Genomic DNA, 20,009 nt, shown 5'->3' with positions numbered 1-20,009 from the left:
GTTTCACACCAGGTGGAGAAGCCCTAACTACCCTCGAACTCCTAATACCAGGCCATGAGGTGAAGGGGGCCTGGGTTTGGGTGCCGAACCCAGCACCAATCCTGTGTGAAGAGATTGGGAGTGTTGGGAGGTGGAGGGGTGTGTGGGTGGAGAGTTTGAGGTCGTCTGTGAATCAGAACTGGTGTGGCCAGAACAGGGCTACACATATTACGGTAGCTCAGTCCTGTTGGATCTTGTGGAAGGAAGGGAACAAGGGGAAAGATGTAGCAGAGGTCACCTATCCATGGGAGCAGAAGAGCATCACCCTGCAAATCCTCCCCTATGGCTCCCCTGGAACAATAAAGGGTTCATGAGTGGCAAAGAGGTCCCGCCTTGGGGTGCCCCATTGGTAGAAGAGGTATCAGAATGGAATGTCGTGTAACTCCCATTCGTGGGAGAAGTAGAGAGTCCTGCTGAGTGCATCTGCTAGGGTATTTTGGGTGCCTGGGAGGTATGTGGCTTGGAGCATCACGTGGTGTTTGATACAGCAGTTCTGAATGTGGACGGATGTGAAGCAGTGGGTGGGAGACCAGGCACCATCCTGCTGGTTTATGTACATGACCGTGGAGATGTTGTTGGAGAAAAATTGAATGTGGCAGGACCCAACAACAGGAAGAAATGCCTGGCATGCTGTAACGATGCTGGCTTTGGTGGGACACAACTGAGTATGTCAATTCAGGACAAATCGCTTAAAGCAGGGCAGTTACAGCCCAAGGCTGGGGTTTTTTCCACCTCTAAGGCAAACCAAACCAGACAGAGAGGACTTTGGTTTTACCCCACTGGCTAACCATAAGTCATACAAGCAATTCCCTTAGACACTCCAGTTTCTCTGTATCACCGCCAGTGCCACTCGTTATGGGGATGAATGGTTATGAAAACCAATACTTCAGTCAAAGAAAAAAAGGTTCTCCCGATCCCAAAGGACCAAGCTCCAGACTCAGGTCTATATACAAATTGGATCTTACCTACAAATCACGTTGTTGGCAATCCTTTAGAATCTAAAATTTAAAGGTTTATTCATAAAAGGAAAAAGATATAGATGAGAGCTAGAACTGGTTAAATGGAATCAATTACATACAGTAATAGCAAAGTTCTTGGTTCAGGCTTGTAGCACTAACAGAATAAACTGCAGGTTCAAATCAAGTCTCTGGAGTACATCCATAGCTGGGATAGGTCATTCAGTCCTTTGTTCAAAGCTTCAGTTTGTGGTAAAGTTCCTCCAGAGGCAAGAAACAGGACTGAAGACAAGATGGAGGACATGCAGCAGCCTTTTATAGTCTCTTGTCATGTGGTCTGTCTTTCTTTGTTCCAAAGACAAGCATTTGGGCACGTGTCAAGAAAAAACCTTAGAGTTCTGTCCATAGGCATGTCCCTGCATACCTTGCTGAGTCACAAGGTGTATAGGCCTTCTTTCGATGGATCATTTGTATAGCTGATGGTCCTTAATGGGCCATCAAGCAGGCTAGGCAGTGCTGACACCAAATTGTCTGGGATGTTACCCAGAAGCGTAGCACAAGTTTGAAATACAGACAGTATACAGCCAATACATATAACTTAAAATACAAAAGTGATACATGCATCCAGATGGCATAATTATAACCAGCACATCATAACCTTGTCTTCGATACCTTAGCTGACCTCTTTGTAAAAGATTTGGTGCCACTACAGGACTTTGGTTGCAACAATGATCTATATGGTCCCAGTTCATGTCAATGTCACACATGCAAAATGGACTTCCCTCAGTTCTGGCACATTTATATGAATCCTGGCCTCTCGTGGCATCCAGATCCCCTGTGCTGTGTGATGGTCCAGATGGGCTCCCCAACCTGCAAGGGAGGCGTCTGGTGTGACGGTGGCCTGCAGGGTGGGAGGGATGAAGGGGGTCCCAACCATGACCTTGGAAGAGTTGATCCACCACATGAAGGAGGCCAGAACTGTCTTGGGGACAATGACTCTGGTATCCAAATGGTCCTGGTTGGGTCTGTAGATAAGCCATAGCTGGAGGCGACGCATGCGCAGATGCGAGTGTAGCGCAATGGAGGTACAAGCTGCATACGTCCAAGGACAGACAGACACAATAGCAGACGCGCTTGTGATGCAGGTCTGCAATTATAGTCATCAGCACTGTGAAGCAGTTCGCCAGAAGGAAGGTTCGTGCCATGATGGAGTCGAACCGTGCCCCAGTAAAGTGAATTGGATGAGTGTCAGTGTGGAAGTAGGCATCCTTCATGTCATGAGCTGCGAACCAGGCCCCGTGGGGGGATAATCAGTGCCAGCGTCAATATACAGAATCTGGATTTTCTGATAAAGGTGTTTGGTAACCAAAGGTTGAGAATGGGGAGGTGCCCTTTGGGATGAGGAAGCAAGGAGAGTAGAAGCCTCATTCCGTGTAGGGAGATGGGACCAACTCTATGACTCCCTTCCCAAGAAGCGCATCTGCTTCCTGTTGGAGAAAGCATTGATGAGAAGGGTCCTCTAGAGGTGCCTAGGGGGATGGGGGCTGCTGCTGGGGAAAATAAAGAAATTCTACGGTTATCCGTGGTGGATGAGCTCCAGTAGCCAACGGTCCATGGTGATCTTGCCCCAGTTGTGGCTGAATAGGACAAAATGGCCTCAAAAGATGACATGGGGTGGCAACGGGGAAGGTTCGCAGGTCTTGATCGACGCATCAGAACTGGGACTTGGGCTGTTGGTGGGAGAGAGCTGAGGAGGGGGCCATGGCAGAGGTCGGGAAGCACTGCTGCTGAGACTGGTGTCTCCTGCATGGGGCTTCCTGTTGGCATTGGTAGGAGGCCTGGCAGGGCACATGCGGACGGGGACGGAACTGCAGTTGCTTCTTGCCTGCATCGTGGAGCTAGAGTATAGATCCCTAGGAATCGTCCCTAAGGGGGTCCATCTTGGAGTAAAACAGCTTGTCCTCATTAAAGGGGAGATCCTCGAATGTATTTGTATTGCTTGGAGGCCTACCTTGGTGACCAGGCATCCCTCATCCACCAGCACGTGAAACTGCTGCTGTTGGTCTGGTGCAGTGGGTTTTCAAATCTTTTGTATTGGTGACTCCTCTCACACAGCAAGACTGAGTGTGACATATACCCCCCCTTATAAATTAAAAAGGTGTGGGGAGATAATTTAATTTAACGGAGGCTCGGAGCGGTCAGCGACCCCCGTGTAACAGCTTGGGACCCCTTGAGGGGTCGCGACCCCCAGTTTGAGAATCCCTGGGCTGGTGGCAGTTTGTCCCCAAACTCTGGTAGCCCCGTATAGTTATTAAAATCATATTTGGCTAGCAGAGTGTGATAGTTTGCTGCAGCACTGCCAGGGAACACATCTTCCTCCCCAAGAGGTCCATGCGTTTCGCCGCCTGAACTGGAGGGGTTGATTTCTGTCTGTGCTGCAGGAGGATGACCTCATTAATAGATGGTCCCTGAGGCTAGAGAATGTCCAGAAGTGGGTGCTGCTGATCCTGAATCTCTTCCAGCAGTATTCCCAAGTCCTCTTCCACCAACTGGAGCAGGACCTGATACTGCCGGTGATCATCTGGCAGAGACAGGGAAGTAGGAATGAACAAGGAGGAAGTGGCCATGAGGACCGGAGGAGCCGGCAGTACTAGTTCAACATCCGCCTCTTCCTCTGTGTTCAATGGTGCCGATGGAGGAGCCTGGACAGAGTGACAGGATGTTTGGAAAGGCGGCTAGCAGTGGTGGTAGGTGTTCCAAGGTGCAGCCAAAGCGAAGGGGCCTGTGGGTGTAGTGTGCCCCATGGGTACCAGTACCAGACCCTCACTGCTGGATCATACACCAGTGGATAAGGCAGTTGGAGACGCAAACCCAAGCTGCGGTGTGACATGGGGGAGAACGAAGGCTCCACCTCCAAAAACTCCTCTGACTCCAAGGATGGTTCCAGCAGTGGAGGAACCAGTGAAATGGGCAAGCTGCAGTGTGACACCAGTGGGGGTCATTCCAGGAGCAGCAGGATTGGTTCATCCACTGGAGCGGGGACCTCATGGGCGAGGTGGGGGGCCGGAGAGGATCAAAGAGGATAGCACCAATTCCACAATGGAGAGGCGGGGCTCTGATCAGCCGGAAGTCCTACAAGTGCCTGTGGAAATGCTCACGGGGCCAGGTAGCGTCTCCAGCTTGTCCAAATGGCACAGAGGTGGCAGCGGGAAGGGTGGTTCAGGAGCTGGTGAGCACTCTGGATGGGCGGCTACTAGCGCGGCCATCTGTACAGCCAGACCCCATCTGCGCTGAGCTTTTCCCTCCCCCTGGGGAAGCTTGGGCGTCGGTGTGATTGTCTCTGCCCGTAACATCTCATCCAACTGGGCGCGTCTCAGTAGCAGTCCGGAGTGGGGACCAGCTTTTGTGCCCACGAGAGTGCTTCTTGCTCTGATGGCTGGGTTTGCCCTTCCCCTGGATCCAGGGCATGGGAAACAGTGGAAGGGGACGTGCACCGCCGGTGAAAGTCACTGTGTCAGCAGTTCCGATGGGCCCGGATCCACATGAGCAAGCTGCCTCATTGCTTCCTCCATGGAGGAACTTACAGAGGCGGAGCTCCCAAATTGCCCAGGTCCAGCGCAGGAAGGACTGACACAGGGAGCAAGGAGCCGTGACACAAGCCTCACCAAGGTGATAAAGACACCGCTGGTGCTCATTGCTCATGGAGAATGAATGCGGGCAGGAGACACTGTTTTTAAACCCCAGAATGTGGGCATAGTCCCCACATGGGGGGAGGGATAGTCCCCAAATGGGAATGACTAGTACTAACCAACGTACTACTAGCTCTGCAACTACTATAGACAAATGGAGAGAAACCACTGTCTTAGCAAAAACTAAGAGCACAAAGGAACAGGGCTGAGGCAGGCCATGCGGCAGTAAGAGAGCACTAGAGTGGTGTCGACCCACACAACCTATTATATCCTCGGCTGCAAGCATGAGGGGATGCATGACACACATGTGGGTTAGCGGACACTGCCAGGAAAACCTTTCAGACTCAGGCACATGGTGCGCATGCGCGCCCATGTTTGGAGGACATACAGGGACCATCATTTGAAGAAATAGAGGGTCTCTGTGCAGGTCCTTTATGTAACTGAGGGAGGGGGATCCCCAATTACCCCCTTTTGGCCTTGTTATGACCCCTGCATTAAGGGGCCAGGGTGTCACTCTGCCTGCGGGCAGTCACTTCCAAGTGGCACTAGCATCTCAATTTCATTGTGGAAAAGACAGAGAAGCAGCAAATGGGTGTGTCAGGCTGGTGGGAGCAGGGGGAGAAGGGTATCCGGTGTGCTCGCATGGTTACCTTTTTCTTGGGGAGCGGGGGAGGCTTGGAAACCATCTTCGGGGTGTGGGCGGTGCAGTTGGTCTGCTCGTCTCGCATAGCGATGATGGAGGAGAAGTGTACCATCGTCAGGTGGGGCATCAGACCATGGTGCAGGCAGCTGCGGATGTACTGGTGGGAGGAGAAGCAGGGAGAGAACAGAGTAATCATGGAAGAACAGACGACCTGGAAGCCACGAGGATGTGGAGAGGGTAGCGGTGGAGGTGAAGCAGGGCTGAGTCAGACAGGAGAGGAAGGGCTGGAAGTGACCCAGCAGCCACCAAAACTAGGTTCTCCTGCCAATTCCTTTCTAAACCTACATCTTTCCTAGGCACGAAGAACCCTAAAGACTAAAGTGCAGTTCCAAGAGTGAGTGAGTCCAGGTGCCCAAGCCCATCCCCCATACATGCACTGGGCTGCCTCGTTTTATGGTACGATGCTGGGAAGGATTCATTGCTCCAGACAGCAGAAAGCCCGCCTGTGTCACAGCAGAGGAGGGGGGATGCCGTTTGGGGGGCAGTGTTGCTTCCCAGTAGTGGGAGCCATTGTTCAACTCTGACGTTCAGCAGCTACACTCTGGCTGGGGAGAGGGGGATGGAGGGAATCACCCCTCAGAACCATAATCCCCCCTCACACACACAATGGGTTTAGCTCATTAGCACTCAACGCCAAAGGGACCAACAATCAAGTCAAACTTTCTCCACCCATGACCGAGCCCAGCCTTATGTTCTTTGTGGTGCCTGCTCATAGACTCCCCTCTAGAGGGCCACCCACTGGGGCAGCGTCCAGGTCACCGTTGTTAACCGGACAATGGACTGGGTCCCTTTAGGGTGTATTTCCAGCTCGACATAAGGAACATGAACGACAATAGCATGGAGCATCCTTTTCCTGCCTCCCAGAGAGAAAAGTGCCTGTACGCTTGGGAAAGAGACTCACCTGGAACTGGTACAGAGGGTAGTTCCCGTAGAGATATTCACATTTCCCTTTCACCTGCAGAGTATAATCCTCAGGGCTCTCCACTGTCTGGTGGCGGAAGACGGTAGCTTGCTTCTTGATGGCATAGCTCATTAACGTGACAGGGAATTCCTTGGGGGAGACTTGGAAGGTGAAGCTCTCCTGCAATCCCAACAAAACAGCACGTACAGTCAAATACCAGCTGAGAAGGGGCTGAAATCAGCATCGGGAGTCGCAGAGAGAGACCCATAGCCCCAGATGCCAGAGGGGATAGCTAGATTCCCCAAAAGGACCTAGGCGTGAAGAGAAGGCTATGGAGGCAGAGTGATTAGCCACATTAAAAAACAGGGATGGACAGAGTGAAGAGGGGCATGTCCAGTGGTGTGAGCACAGGACTGGGAGCCAGGAACTTCCCAAGTCCCATTTGAAGTTCTGCCACCTACTCCCTCTGCAGCATTCAGCACGTCATTTAAAACTTCCTGCCTCTACTTCCTCTGTCTGCACAAAAGGGGGACGATAATTGCTAATCAGGATGGCTGCCATGATGAATGCTTCGCAAGCACTACGTGTTATGGATGGTTCATTCAGACTGAGCGGGGGCCTCTTTGGAAATTTTGTTTAATGCCTGGACACAACATGCCAGGACTGTGGTTATCAGAGGGCAGCAGTAAGGAATGAGAAGTGATCAGGTGGTCCGTGGCAGAGAGAGCCTAATGCCTGGAAGCAGCATGCTGGGATCATGAGACAGCCTGACCTTTTTGTTTCAAAAGAAAAGGGGATTTGTTTCATCAGCTCAGAATTTTGAGAGAGGGTGAGGGCAAAGCTTGTTCAGGGAGGGGAGCATTTCCATCAATCAGCTGTTTGGTGGGGACGTGGCCGGCTTACACACAGTTCTTCCAAACATCTCAATCTCAAGGAGTCACAATAATTCCCAAACAGACAGAACCATGGCATACTCTCTCCCCCATAGCACCTGGTCCTACAGCTGGACGCAGAACTGAGTGTGCAAACCCTTTACACATAACAGATTTTACCCCGCCAGACTCAAACTTGACGTTGACGAAGATGTTCTTGTTGGGGATGCGAAGGGGGCCGGTCCTGGGACCTTTGGCCAAGGGCTCCAGTTGCAAGGGAAAGTTGTATTCCATCCAGGTCATCCAGCTCAGCTGCTGTCGCTTCACCGCCTTCTCTTCACAGAACTGTCGCATTTTTGCACGGAAGTCATTCACCTCCGGGTCGCGCACCGAGTCAAACTCATGCAAACCTGAGCGGGGTGTTAAAATAAAGAGAGATGATCCACATAGCAGTAGGGTCACTGGTCCTTGATAATCAGCTGCCGCTGCTGGGCGGGGAGATCGCAGCATCAAACAACATATGGTAGAAAAAGCCAAGTCTATAGCATTAGACTATGATGGCTACACAATTACACCAGTCCCTTCTAGGGGCTCTTGCTGGGACAGGCTGGGAGTAGACCAGAGGAGAGATCACCCCTTGCCTTTCATCAGTCCACAGGGACTCCTACTAGGACTGGCACAGCTGAGAGCTCCCCTAATTCAGTCAGTGCATCTGTGCTATTTCCTACACAGCAACCCTGGCTGAGAGAGGTTGAGCCTGGAGTAACCGAGCTCCCTCTGCTGCCAGCACACGTGCCCTACCCTGATTAAAGTAGCTCTTGCTGGCACTAAGGTGGGGTCTCACCTTTCCCAATAAGCAGGCTGATCTGGGAGTTAATCAGCTTCTTGACGCGGTCACCTTCACGAGCCACCAGTCGAAGGACAGGCAGGAAGGGCTGAATGTCGCAGAGGCGCCGCTGCTCATCCTCCAGCTCCTGCTGCTCGGCTGTCTGGTTGATACACGTGAAGACGTACGCTTCGGGGTCATTGAGCATGTGATACAACGGCTCATACTGTGCGTGACGCCAGACCACCTAGGACAAACCGACGGCAGGATGGAACCACTGATGTGCCGGCTGAACCATCACATCCCCTCCCTACTGCCCCACTCCATCCCCAGAATCCCCCAAGGCCATTACACACAGTTACAAACAACAGCAGGGACAGCTATTGATTGGGATCTTGCAGGGCCTTAACGAAAGCCCCTGGAGAAGAGCAACAGTCATTTGTAGGACACCTGAGAAATGCCATCCCTAGGAAATTCACAACTGCACATGCCTGCTTGCGCCCATGGGGAGAGACGCAATGCACTACAATGGGAGGCAGTGCTAACCCTTTTCACTACATCCCCAGGTCTCTAAGCATAGACGACATGAGTAGCTGTAACTATTACGGACCTGATTATTTCTCGATGACTGTGTGATCTCACAGAATCAACTGTGAGGACCCAATTTTCAGTTAGACTATAACCTGGCTTCCCTTTTTTGTGCATGCAATGAGCTGCACTCTCTCTCTCTAGGTATCTATAGTATCTGAGCACCTCACAATGCTTATTTGTGGATTTTTAGCCTTCCAACACCCCTGCCCAGTAGGGAGGCATTACCCCCATTATACAGATGCGGAGCTGAAGCACAAGTCACACATCTATGACAGAGCCAGGAATTGAAGCCAGGTCTCCTATACCCCAGTCCAGTCCAGTGCCTTCCCCACTAGACCATCCTTCCACCCCAGTGGATGTCAGTTAGACAGTTAACTAATTACCTGATTGTGACCACATAGCTGGTGACTTAACAACTAAAGCACATCTATTGTGCCCACAGTTTTCTGGCCTGAAAACTGCAGGCACAGAAAGAACTTCTAATAATCTGGCACCATACGTCTGTCTCTTGTGCTGTGTGAGTCATCTAAGCCAGGCTGCTACTGCAACGAGAATCTTTTCCACTCTGATTTTTGCTCAGTGAATTGAAAAGGTAATTTCATTTCCTCTACTCTTCTGTTCAGCATTTTATTCCTCAAAGGAAACACTGAAAACTTTTCTTTTTAACTAAAGTTCCCAATCACCATGACACAGCTTCTGCTGTGCAAAAAAATAAGGATATGTCTACAATGTAATAAAAGACCCACGACATGGCCGCAGCTGGCAAGAATCAGCTGACTTGGACTTGCAGGGCTAAAAATTGCAGTTTAGACATTTGGGCTTGGGCTGGACCCTGAAACCTTGCAAGAGGGGTGGGCCTCCGAGCCCAGGCTCCTGCCAGAATCCGAATATCTATGCTACTAGTTTTAGCCCTGCACCCCAAGCCCCATGACACCCAAGTCAATTCACCTGGGATCTGAGACTTGGTACCATGCAATTTTTTATTGCTATGGAGACGTACCCTAAAAGGGAAGTCACAGTAGAGAACAACTGCAGAACATGTGACTTCATCCAGAATTTGTATTCAGCTTCCCGGGGAGGATCTCTCTCGCTGGCCCACAGAAGACCATTGAGACTGAAAGGCTCAGGGTGGAGAGTGGCTGCTCTGGTGTGAGAGCGAGCAATAACGGAATATGGGAATCTTTCACCCCTCAGCTGCTGATTCAAATTTGGCCCATCAGTAGTTACTCAAAAACTATTACCATCTGACGGCTGATGTGAAATGAGTCAAGTTCCCAGTGGACTGATGCCTATCACAACTGGCACTGTAATTACATGCATCCAACGAAGCGGGTATTCACCCACGAAAACTCATGCTCCAATACATGTTAGTCTATAAGGTGCCACAGGACTCTTTGCTGCTTTTACAGATCCAGACTAACACGGCTACCCCTCTGATACTTGTAATTACCTTGTAGGTTGGCAACCTCAGCAGCAATGCCAAGGATTGACAAGGACTGTGGAGAGGGCATCCCAGAGGAGGGTCCCTCCAAGTCAGGAATGAGGCACTCTATTAGCACAGCATGGGAGAAGTCTGCATTGCTGCTGGGACATGGCTAAATGGCGTTGCGAATTCAACATCCTTCCCAAGCACTGAGCTCACTTAAGAAAACGCCCTGCACACTTGTAAAATCAATCCCAAAGGTGACTCTTTAGCCATGGGGTGAGGCCTGCAGTAAAGGCTGGTACCTGTTTGATAGTGCCCAAGCTGGCATTGCAGGATACAGAGAGATTCAGGTATATGCCTGTAGGCAGCAGGAAGTCCACTTGGATGGTTTGGTTTTCTTCCTTGGACCAGAATTCAACAGGGCAATAGATGCCCGGGGGCATCCTGCTCACTTCTTAGCTACAATCTGCAACAAAGGGAGAAAAAGGAGAATTATTTGTATTGCAGCAATTCCTAAAAGCCCCAGCAAGACCAAAGCTAAGCTCTGACAAGACCAGATTATTATCTCCATTTAATGGATGGGGAAACTGGGAATTCAATCCAGTCTCCAGAGTCCAAATCCAGTGCCTTAAAAAGAGACATCCTTGTTCAGGTCCACCCAGATGCTGCCATGGTTATAGTTCAAAGCATCTTCTACTTAGTCATTTAAGAATATGAAATACTTAGTGTTACAGCTGGGCAAAAAAAATTTAGTGAATGGTAAATGTGCCAAAAAATGAATTTTTCTGGGCATCAAAACTGTTTGCAACTTGGGATCAAATTCTGTGAACAGTTTTGGTCAAAAAAAACAAACAAACAAACAAACAAACACAAATACAAACCCCCACGATTACCTGATTTTTTTTTCCCCCAGAAATGTCATTTCTAGTGGACATTCTCTTGTGTTAGTCTAACTTTTTTGGTTTTGTTTTTTCCTTTGCATGTGTTTCAGTGACCAGACCCCAGAAGTCACAACTCCCAGCCTGACATGTTATTCCCTGGACCTCACTGTCTCAACCCCCACTTCTGTCTTCCAGAGCCGAGTTCCAGGTGTACAAGGAAGAGCTGGTGCGGGTCCAGATTATAAAATTTTTTAAGATTAAAAATTACTTTGTTTTTAAAAGAATAAGGGGGAATAAATGCACAGAATTAAAGATTATGTCATAGGATGAAACCTCCAGGAATACATCGAACCAAAACTGGTAACCCTACCTCACCTGGTTTCTTCTTTGGGGATATCTAATGCTGATCAGGAGAATTCATCAGTTTCCACCCATTTATCCAGCAGGAAACATCCACAAGAGAACATAGCTTGGATTAATTTACTCTGTTGATTACAGTCAGAAAAGCGTTGTTCCATTTGCAGATCTGTGCAGTGAGTCTGAAGGTGTTGGGTATAGTTCCTGATCGGCAGATGCCCACATCACATCAGGGGTGGCTCCAGTTAGCCCTTTAGGATACGTCTACACAGCAGCTGGCAGCATGCTTCCCAGCGCTTTTCAAGCTAACATGCTAAAAATAGCAGTGTGGCCACAACAGCAAAGGCAATGGCTCAGGCGAGCTATCCAAGTACCTACCCAGAGGGTCAGACAGGGTCGTACTGGCAGTCTCAGCCAAGAAACCAAGGCCTGACTGAGCCACAGGGCTGAACTCCCTTCTTGCTTGCAGAGGGGACTCCCTTCGCGTCAGGGTGAGGCAGGATGACTGTGCTGCATGAGGAGAGCTCACCCTATAGCTTCTCACGCTGTGGATAATCAAGGCTCTGCAGCTGCCAGAAGGGGGTCGTATTTGGGGCAGCGAGTTCTCTCCCCCTTTAATCTGAGAGGGGAACACTGGGTTGCAGGCTGCTGAGGCCAGGGAGGATCCCCAAAGCATCTAGTGAGCTGCTTGTAAGCCAGTCTTATGCTTAATGTGACAAGAGAAGCCCAGAATCTTATCTGCTAGTGCCTGGGAGCGCAACACTTCCCCATCAGCAATGAGGTAAGGATTCCCAGAAACACGAGCCATGTTTTATCTGTCCCGCTTCCTTAAAGCACATGCTGTATCACACTGGGACCGGATGCAGAGACCACAAGCAACCCATGTGTCTAAAAGAGGGAGGGAAGGAGCAGGGTTTGAGAGTTCAAGTCAGGCACAACAACAGAAATGATCCTGCTCTCCTATCCGCCCACTACCAGTGAGAGTAGCAAACTTCCAGGAGCCCCACCCGCAACCTTCACTTCCTCTATTAACCAACACGGTTCCAGTGCTCTCCGGGAGGGCGGCAGCGGGCAGGCAGGGGGTGACTCCTCAGCACAGCTAATCTGTATTTTACATCCCATGTGGCATCCTGGAGGTGTGGCTCAGTGATCCAGACAGCAGGTGTGAAATACTGTACCCAGACTCCCTAGCAGCACAGCAGGGCTAATTCAGTCCTTTGTCCTCCCAAGGAACATAAATCTAAGACCATACAATGAGTGATGCAGAGATTCCTCAGCCCAGGCCTTGAGTAACTCTGCCTGGACCATAACACCACCATAGTGCCCGGAGATGGTGAGTTAGGAGAAAGAATTCATGCGTCACTTGTGTCATCCCCACCCCCCCACCCCCGAGCATGCCACAGAAGGGTGATCCTCAGGCTGGGCCCTGGCTTGTGTCATGCTCACCTGTGGACATGAAGCACGACAACAGGACTTCCCTCTTCACGGAGCCACTCTGTGGCATGCAGTTTACTCAGAGCATGGCAGCAATACTTTGGGTCACCACCTTGAGCTACCCATATTATATGCCTCTTTACACAGGTTGCCTATAAAGCAGGGTAGGGTGGGATGGAGGATTGAAGTTGCTGATTTTGGCTTTGAAAGCTCTGGTAGGCCCTGGCTCTGTTCCAGACATTACCCGCTAAGTGTGCAGGCTTGTTTGGACCCTGCCACCAGAGATCCCATCTTATGCTCCTCCTGTAGCATAAGTGGTAGGGCTCTGAGCTGGAGACCGGACGGTTCAAGGCCTGCAAATCTTTGAAAACCACTAGGGACAGGTGTTAGCTTCTTGGCAGGTGCTCAGGTACTACAGTGATACAAGAACCAGAATTATTCTTTAAGGAACCCCGGCTTTAGCTGTGGTGTTCACAGTTCACTCACCCTTGAGGTTCTGCTCTCTCTCTTCCCCACTCTTTAAAATAAAAGCCCCCTCCCAGGCACTGTTTTAAACATGACCCATGTCCCTGCCTTGGTCATTCTTCCTCCCTACTTTTCCTTCTTTCCAACCCTGTAGCCACTCGCCCTGTCAACCTGTATTCATTTAAAATGTTACGGGGTTTATTTATTATTGTTTGATGACATTTGGCCAAGTTCTGAACCCCACCCTCCCAGCACCCTGAACACACTGACCATGGCATTTTGGTAAAAGGCCAGGAGCTGGGATGGGTGCCTTTGAGCCAGAATCCACCACTCCACCCCCTTGTGCAGTGTCCTCCCTGCCAGCCTGTCGCTTCACCCCACTCCAGGAGGGCTACACGACCGTCACAGTGTCTGATCTTTCATGCTGAGTGATCCCAGGGCACTTCACGGACCATGGAAAAATATTAGCAAGACCAGCCCACCGGGAAAGCTTCTTTTGCTTTCCTCATCTCCTACGCCCAGCCCTATGTCATCAGTCTCCCCCGCTGAACAACACCTGAGAGCCAAACCTGGCGCACATGCGATGAGGGCTGCAGGATGAGGCTATCTATGGCATTTACTTGTCTCCCATAATTTTATCTTTGTGTCTCACGATCATTAATGCATTTACCCTCACAGTACCCGGCAAGGGTGGAAAGTTCTATTATCCCCATGTCACAGACAGCAAGTAGGGGCACATAAAAGATTAAATAACTCCCTCAAGGTCAGTCAGAAAGTCGGTGGCAGAGCAGGGAACTAACTCTTGTCTCAGGCCCCAGGCTCATGCCCTAACCACTTAAACACTCTTCCACCCTGGGTGTGTATTTTAATTGTTTGTCATGTAGGGCCCTGACTGTAGCCCTTTCTGGGATATACACAGTTTTGTCACCACACCCATTTGCTCAAGTGGCAGAAAGACAAGTGCTATAGAAAAGCTGAGAGAGAAATAGGCACCAAAGGCTGCATCTCCTCCCTGCACAGAGCTCCCCAGAACCTTACAGAAGTAATAGTGTGTGTATAGGCCACAGACACACAGCACAGCAACGAAAATATACCACAAGCATCTCCCATTAGAACACAGCCCTAAGGAGGGGCCTCATCCTCCAGTGCTTCCTCATTCACTGTGGGAAAGAACCTCTTTCCTTGCCCATCTGTGCACAAAAGTCTCTTACCCTGGGGGCAGCATTTTAGCGCACACACACACACACACACACACACACACACACACACCCTGCATAGCTCCACATGTTTGCCTAATAAGAGCATCAGTGAGATGTCCTTTGAGGTAAGGTGACTATATGTCCCAAAGGGAAAACGGGACACCATGTGGGGCTAGCCCAAGCCCTCCCTGCACAGGGCTGACCCAAGCTGAGCACCCCAGCCCCGCTCCCCATGTAGGGCTGGCGTCGCTGCTCACTGGAGCCCAGACATTCCCCCCTGCAAGACTGGGGCTGGTGTCACTACTCGCTTGACAAATGCCCACTTTTGCCAAAAAAAGTCAGGACGGTCAGGACAGGGCTTAAAAAAGGGATTGTCCAGGGCTCTGCTTTGGCTGACTGGGCTTTTCAAGTCCTGCAGTAGCTGCCTCTTGGAAGGGGCTCTGTGCAATCTGCAGCACTAGAGGAGCTGCCCCTTTATGGGTGCTGCAGGCACGACTGGGTGTATAGCACTAGGATGAAGGGAAATGTATTTTGTATTCTCTTACGCCCTGAGATGGGCAGGGCCCCAGCAGACTGAGGGGCAAAGCTGCCCCGTCTTTACCACTTACCCTTCTGTAAGGAACAAGCCTGTCTGATGGGGACCAGAACTAAGGCTAGCAGGAGGATGTGTGGGAGAACCCATGCAGGGTAGGAGACAACCAGGTCGCTGCTGGATTCTTGAAAGTGACCTGCATGTCTGAGGAAGGTTTGGGCCATGACCACATCCTCTGCGCAGAGGTGCCAGTCACCCCGGCAGTCTTTAAGACAGACAAGTTCCTATGTGACAGAGATGACAAAGCTTGCACCTCCCAGCGGGCACGGAAGAAGAGGCATGACGCCGCCTCAGTTCCCTAACCTCTCCTAGAAGATCAGGCCTGCGAAAGACAACCAATTTTACAAGGCGATTAAGAAAAGCCCATCGCCACCGCGTGTTGATGGCTCCCAGAGCTTTCATCACAGTGTGCTGACCATGGGAACGGCCACACTGTGGAATAATTATATTAGAAATGTAACCCAATTGTGGGAGACTGGGTTGGTAATGAGATACTGAGCTTTCTTCCCATGGCTCCAGTCGCCAGTTCAAAACTAGCTCGGCAGCAACCAAGAGATGGCAACAACTAACGGTCGTTGCACAAGTTCCTTTGTAAAATGAATGGTGTGGGCTCAGACTAGTTCCTAGGGGACACGTCACCAAAGCGATCACTACTGGCCCTAACTGGCTGTCTTATGGCAGCCTCGTGGCCCGCTGTTCCACTTTGTAATTCCTAGGGGTCTTGTCTTCACTAGGGGTGCTCTTACTTGCAGTTAGCTAACACAACATGAAATCCTAGGGAAGACAAGGCAATCATAGTTTAAAACACAAGTTGGAAATGGAGGTTAAACCTTAAGCTCCCCCACAGCCTTCATCTCACCCTGCTAACCCACATGAAAGCTGCAAACTGCCCTGCCTTCACTAGGTTTCTACCTCGTGTTAATCACCATGAGATTAGAATGCTCCCTTCTTCTTAGTGCATTTGCACCACAAGGGCATGCCAGGGCAGGGTTGAAGTACATTGGTGAGACAATGTGGAAAATACCTGCACTGCACGGTAGTCCCTGAACTGGTATATTGGGGCAGCATTTGCAAAACTACATTATTTGTTGCCATGCTATACACATTAGTATGACATACGAATGGGGCTTCAGTCATGTACTATGAGTTCAGATCATGACCCAAGGACAGAGTCATCACATACAGAGCTCTTCTTTATGCAGCACATTACATAAAGAGACACTTCAAGTTATCTAGTCACTATTGAGCAAGCCAGCCCGTTGAAAAACAAAAAACCCATCTCCTCCTACAAAGCTTATCAACCACAGCTTCAGTGTGTTTACAACATGCAACCACTCTGGGGGTGAGAAGAAAAAAAAAAAAAGAGAGATCACAAACGGCACAGCATTACGCAAGCCTCCACGATGCTGCACCAGGCAGATGTGAATGCTCCGACGCCTACAAATTGACAGCAACATTGCTAATCCCACGATTGCAAAAATATCTTTCAAGTTTGTAAGAAGTGCCTGTTGCAGAGCTTATAGGTGATGCATGTAGAGTAGGGGACAGCAAGAAGTGACTTTCGTGTTAGGCACTGACGGGGGTGGGGAAGACGACCAAGGGAATTTATACCCAGACACACACACGCACACCCTTCCCCCATCCCCCAACTCTGATGAAAATAGACCAAAGTTCCTATTTTGGCTCCATTCTTGCAGTAAGTTCTGCACAGACAATCACTGTGGACTCGCCCACAACGAGCTCACTGCAAAATGATGGCCTTTGTGGCTACATTTGCCCGTTAAAGTTTTAAGTCATCTACGACCAATTAACCTGGCAAATGTATTTATTTATATCAAGTGAATTTCATGCTGCTGAAAGGTGCCAGAACAGCTTCCCTGGGGACTGAATTCATGCAAGCTTCCCTGGCATCATCCCAGCAAGTGCATCTATCCATACCTACAGGGCTGCATCTCGGCGCAAGAAACCCTTCCATTCTAGGCCTCTTTACTTAATCTTGTCAGCAAGGCAGGAAGGACTCTCTGTTCTCCTACCAAAAGTACTGACACCACCAACTCTTTTCACACAGGCCACTACTGAACAGCCATCAGATGGTGACTTACTGGATGCTGTCAGCCAGGGCAGTTCTTAGGATTTATGGGGCCCTACACAGCATAATTAAACTGGTGCCCTTATGCCCAATGGCAGCCCAGACTTGCAGACCGGGAGGGGAGAACGATGCATCAAAAGATACCGAGCCGCCCAGCCTGCCTCATGGTGGCAGAGAATCACAGTTCCCCGCAGACAACCCCATACTCTCTCCCTCAAGCAGAATGTGCGTCACTGACGCATTTGGCTCTGTGAATACAGCCCCTGCCTAAGGAGATGGCAGCATGCACTGGGTGTGCGGGAGCCGACCCGCTCTTACCTGCTGTCACAGGCAGTGGGTGAAGACTCCCCAGCCCACCTGTGGCCCCGCCCATATTCTACCCTGCTCTGCCCCAGGCCCCGCCCCCACTCTGCCCAGGCCCTGCCCTCTCACCACTGTCTCCCTTCTCTCTTCCCTCCCTGATCACCCCCTTCCAGTCAAATCCCTGAACTCAAATGAAGCAAATGACATTTGAAAAAAAAAAAACCCACTCTTCTGCAATTTCTTTCTAAAGAAAATGGAGCATGTTTTCCACTGCATGCCAGAAAGTGAAGATTGGACATGCAGAAGGTACCTAATTAAAAGCACTAAACTTGGGAATAAAAAATGTCAGTCACAGGTTTTCTGATATACCCTGAAATTTGTCAAGAGATTTATTTGCAAAAACTTTGCAGTTAGAGCAAGTCAGCTGTCCTGCTGAATACAACATTAATTATTATGGAATACATGATGCAGCTCTTCTCTGTTTTACATTTTCTTAATCAGTATTTCTAAGCTGGTTTTATATTTTAAATGTACTCTTAGGCCTTCATAAAGTACTCATTCCAGATTACTACATATTTAACTCACTGAAACAAAGACATTATTTTAAATTAATCAGTTACAGGGGCTTAGTGTATTCATAACAATGTTCACTGCTTTTAGAAAAACGGAACTCTAATTTACTTTGTGTGATCTCCATAACAATAGATGTTTATGAAATTTCACCAACTTTAAAAAATATGTATCCAAAGATTTTAGGCATAACAAAGGATTTTATATCTTACTAAGGTACTGATTTTGCTGGAGGGTTCTCTTAAAACTAGTTCATCAAATAGTCAGAAGTAAAGAAAGGGAAACTCTTTTGTCCTACTATCTGGCAGGAAAGGGGTGTTGTCCTTTTAAGGGCTCTCTTCAAGGATTTTTTAGAGATGTGATTTTATCATCATCTTCAGCAACACACTAATGAAATATGTTTAAAGCAAATTTTAAACTAAAGGTCCTGTAGACTAACATGCTCTGAGTAAATTACAGTGATGCACAACTGTTTTTGTCAGTAAATTCAGAAACTAACAGTACATACCTGGGGGTTGGCAAATGCCTGTTTCAATGTTGTGCTAATAGGGCTGGCAGGCTGGAGGCTCTCTCACTTTTAAGTTACTAGATCCCCTCCGGAGTAAGAGTCACCAGGCTGCAGTAGCTAGCCGTGGGAGCCTGCAGGAAGGGTCAGAACAGGGATAGGAAAAAGCAGAAGGTTGGACACTAAGACCCAGAGGTGCCCCACGCATCCTGGTATGCCTAAGGAGGGCCCTACGGTCAGCCTTGGACAGATATATGCCAGTGGCCTACTGCGGAAGTTGCTGCTTCAGTTCCCCCTTAGGAAGCCCCTGAGGAACCCAGCCCACATCGTTGTGGGAGCGTTAACACTAAAGACTTGCCCCTGGGCTACAAAGGGCATTCTCTTTTGGGAAAAGTAAGAACATTTATGCTCATCAAGTTTTGCTTATAGTGTACAATTTCTATTAAGTTATTTATGAAAGGCCCAGACCCTACGGTCCAGGGCTCAGCTGTGCCTAAAGCCATGTTTGTGCACCCCCAAATCCCTGGGACAACCAGGAGCTTGATTGACCCTCAACATAAATTAGAGCTACTACAGGGCTACTCTAACTTCTGTTACCATCCATCATTATTTTACTTCCTCTTAAGGTCTTTGGTGCCCTCTCCAGTATCTGGCCTAGAAACTAAACACAAAAGTTTATTTTACCAAAGTTAGTTTCTTATCCACACAAGTAAAACTCTCCTCCAAGCTCTCATCACCTAACATTTTTATTACTGCAACTTCTCTCTGGCTCTGACAAATGTCATCTTGCCCTGCTCATATCCATTCAGAATACTGCCACAAAGATGCTTTTCTTAGGCCATCACTTGGATCATATCACTCTCTTTGAATCCTTCCACTGGCTCCCCATCCTCCACCGCATCAAATATAAGCTGCTTGTCTTCCCTTTCAAGGTCCTTCACATTCAATCCCCACCCTACCTAACATCTCTCGTTTGCTATCAAACTGTTGATGCAACCCCCCGCCAACCTGCCCATGATGCCAGGCGCCATGGCCCACTTGTTACTTTTTCAAACAAGCACCTTTGTGGTTTCTCCCCTGCTGCCCCATATGCCTGGGAGGTGCTCTCAGTACGGATCTGCAATGCTTCGTAATTATCCACCTTCAAATCCTTCAACCCTCTCCTTTGCCATGATACCTAAAGGAAAAAAAAAACCAACAACAGCAACACTGACTGTTGGTGTGTAAAGACTACTGCCTATCATGATGATGAACACTGTCTCACTGTTCGTTTATGCACCCCCATCTATCTGTATTCATCCGTTGTCTCGTCTTGTACTTCAGTTGTATACTGCTTGGGGTAGGGTCTTTTTGTTGTGTTCATACAGTGACCAATTGGGTGCTGGTCCATGACTAGGTATTATGGTAATACAAATTAATAAATAATTAATAATAAGAATATTAAGTCAATGTTAATTTCTTCAAATCCTCATTTACATTTTCTACTCGATTTCAGTCTATTTGGCCAGCCATATTCTGAACCTTACTTTTACCTAAAATAAAATCAAGGAAAGGATTTCCACATCTTCTCCTGTCTGTCTAAACCAGCCTATAATTTATACATCAATCGTT

The 20,009-nt window shown here is 49.1% G+C and overlaps 1 protein-coding gene across 11 annotated transcripts in view; it reads right to left on the bottom strand.

Moving 5' to 3' along the window:
- Window positions 1–20,009, bottom strand: part of PIK3CD (phosphatidylinositol-4,5-bisphosphate 3-kinase catalytic subunit delta) — a 53,034-nt gene that overhangs the window by 26,331 nt on the left and 6,694 nt on the right. For 4 of the 11 annotated variants that reach the window (XR_007770760.1, XM_050931393.1, XM_050931399.1 and 1 more), the window contains exons 2-6: window positions 10,306–10,469; window positions 8,005–8,233; window positions 7,341–7,648; window positions 6,289–6,468; window positions 5,335–5,484 (exon numbers count right to left, since the gene is read on the bottom strand). Coding sequence is in view for 10 of the 11 variants with exons in the window: in XM_050931393.1 (XP_050787350.1) it covers window positions 5,335–5,484; window positions 6,289–6,468; window positions 7,341–7,648; window positions 8,005–8,233; window positions 10,306–10,446 (1,008 nt within the window). In the remaining variant the exon portion in view is untranslated. The other 7 variants (XM_050931400.1, XM_050931401.1, XM_050931395.1 and 4 more) reach the window with 6 other exon arrangements.

Source organism: Gopherus flavomarginatus, chromosome 21 (genome assembly GCF_025201925.1).
Source record: "Gopherus flavomarginatus isolate rGopFla2 chromosome 21, rGopFla2.mat.asm, whole genome shotgun sequence".
NCBI lineage: Eukaryota > Metazoa > Chordata > Testudines > Testudinidae > Gopherus > Gopherus flavomarginatus.
The sequence above is the reverse complement of the archived record's forward strand: the minus strand, read 5'-3'. Positions and strand labels throughout refer to the sequence as shown.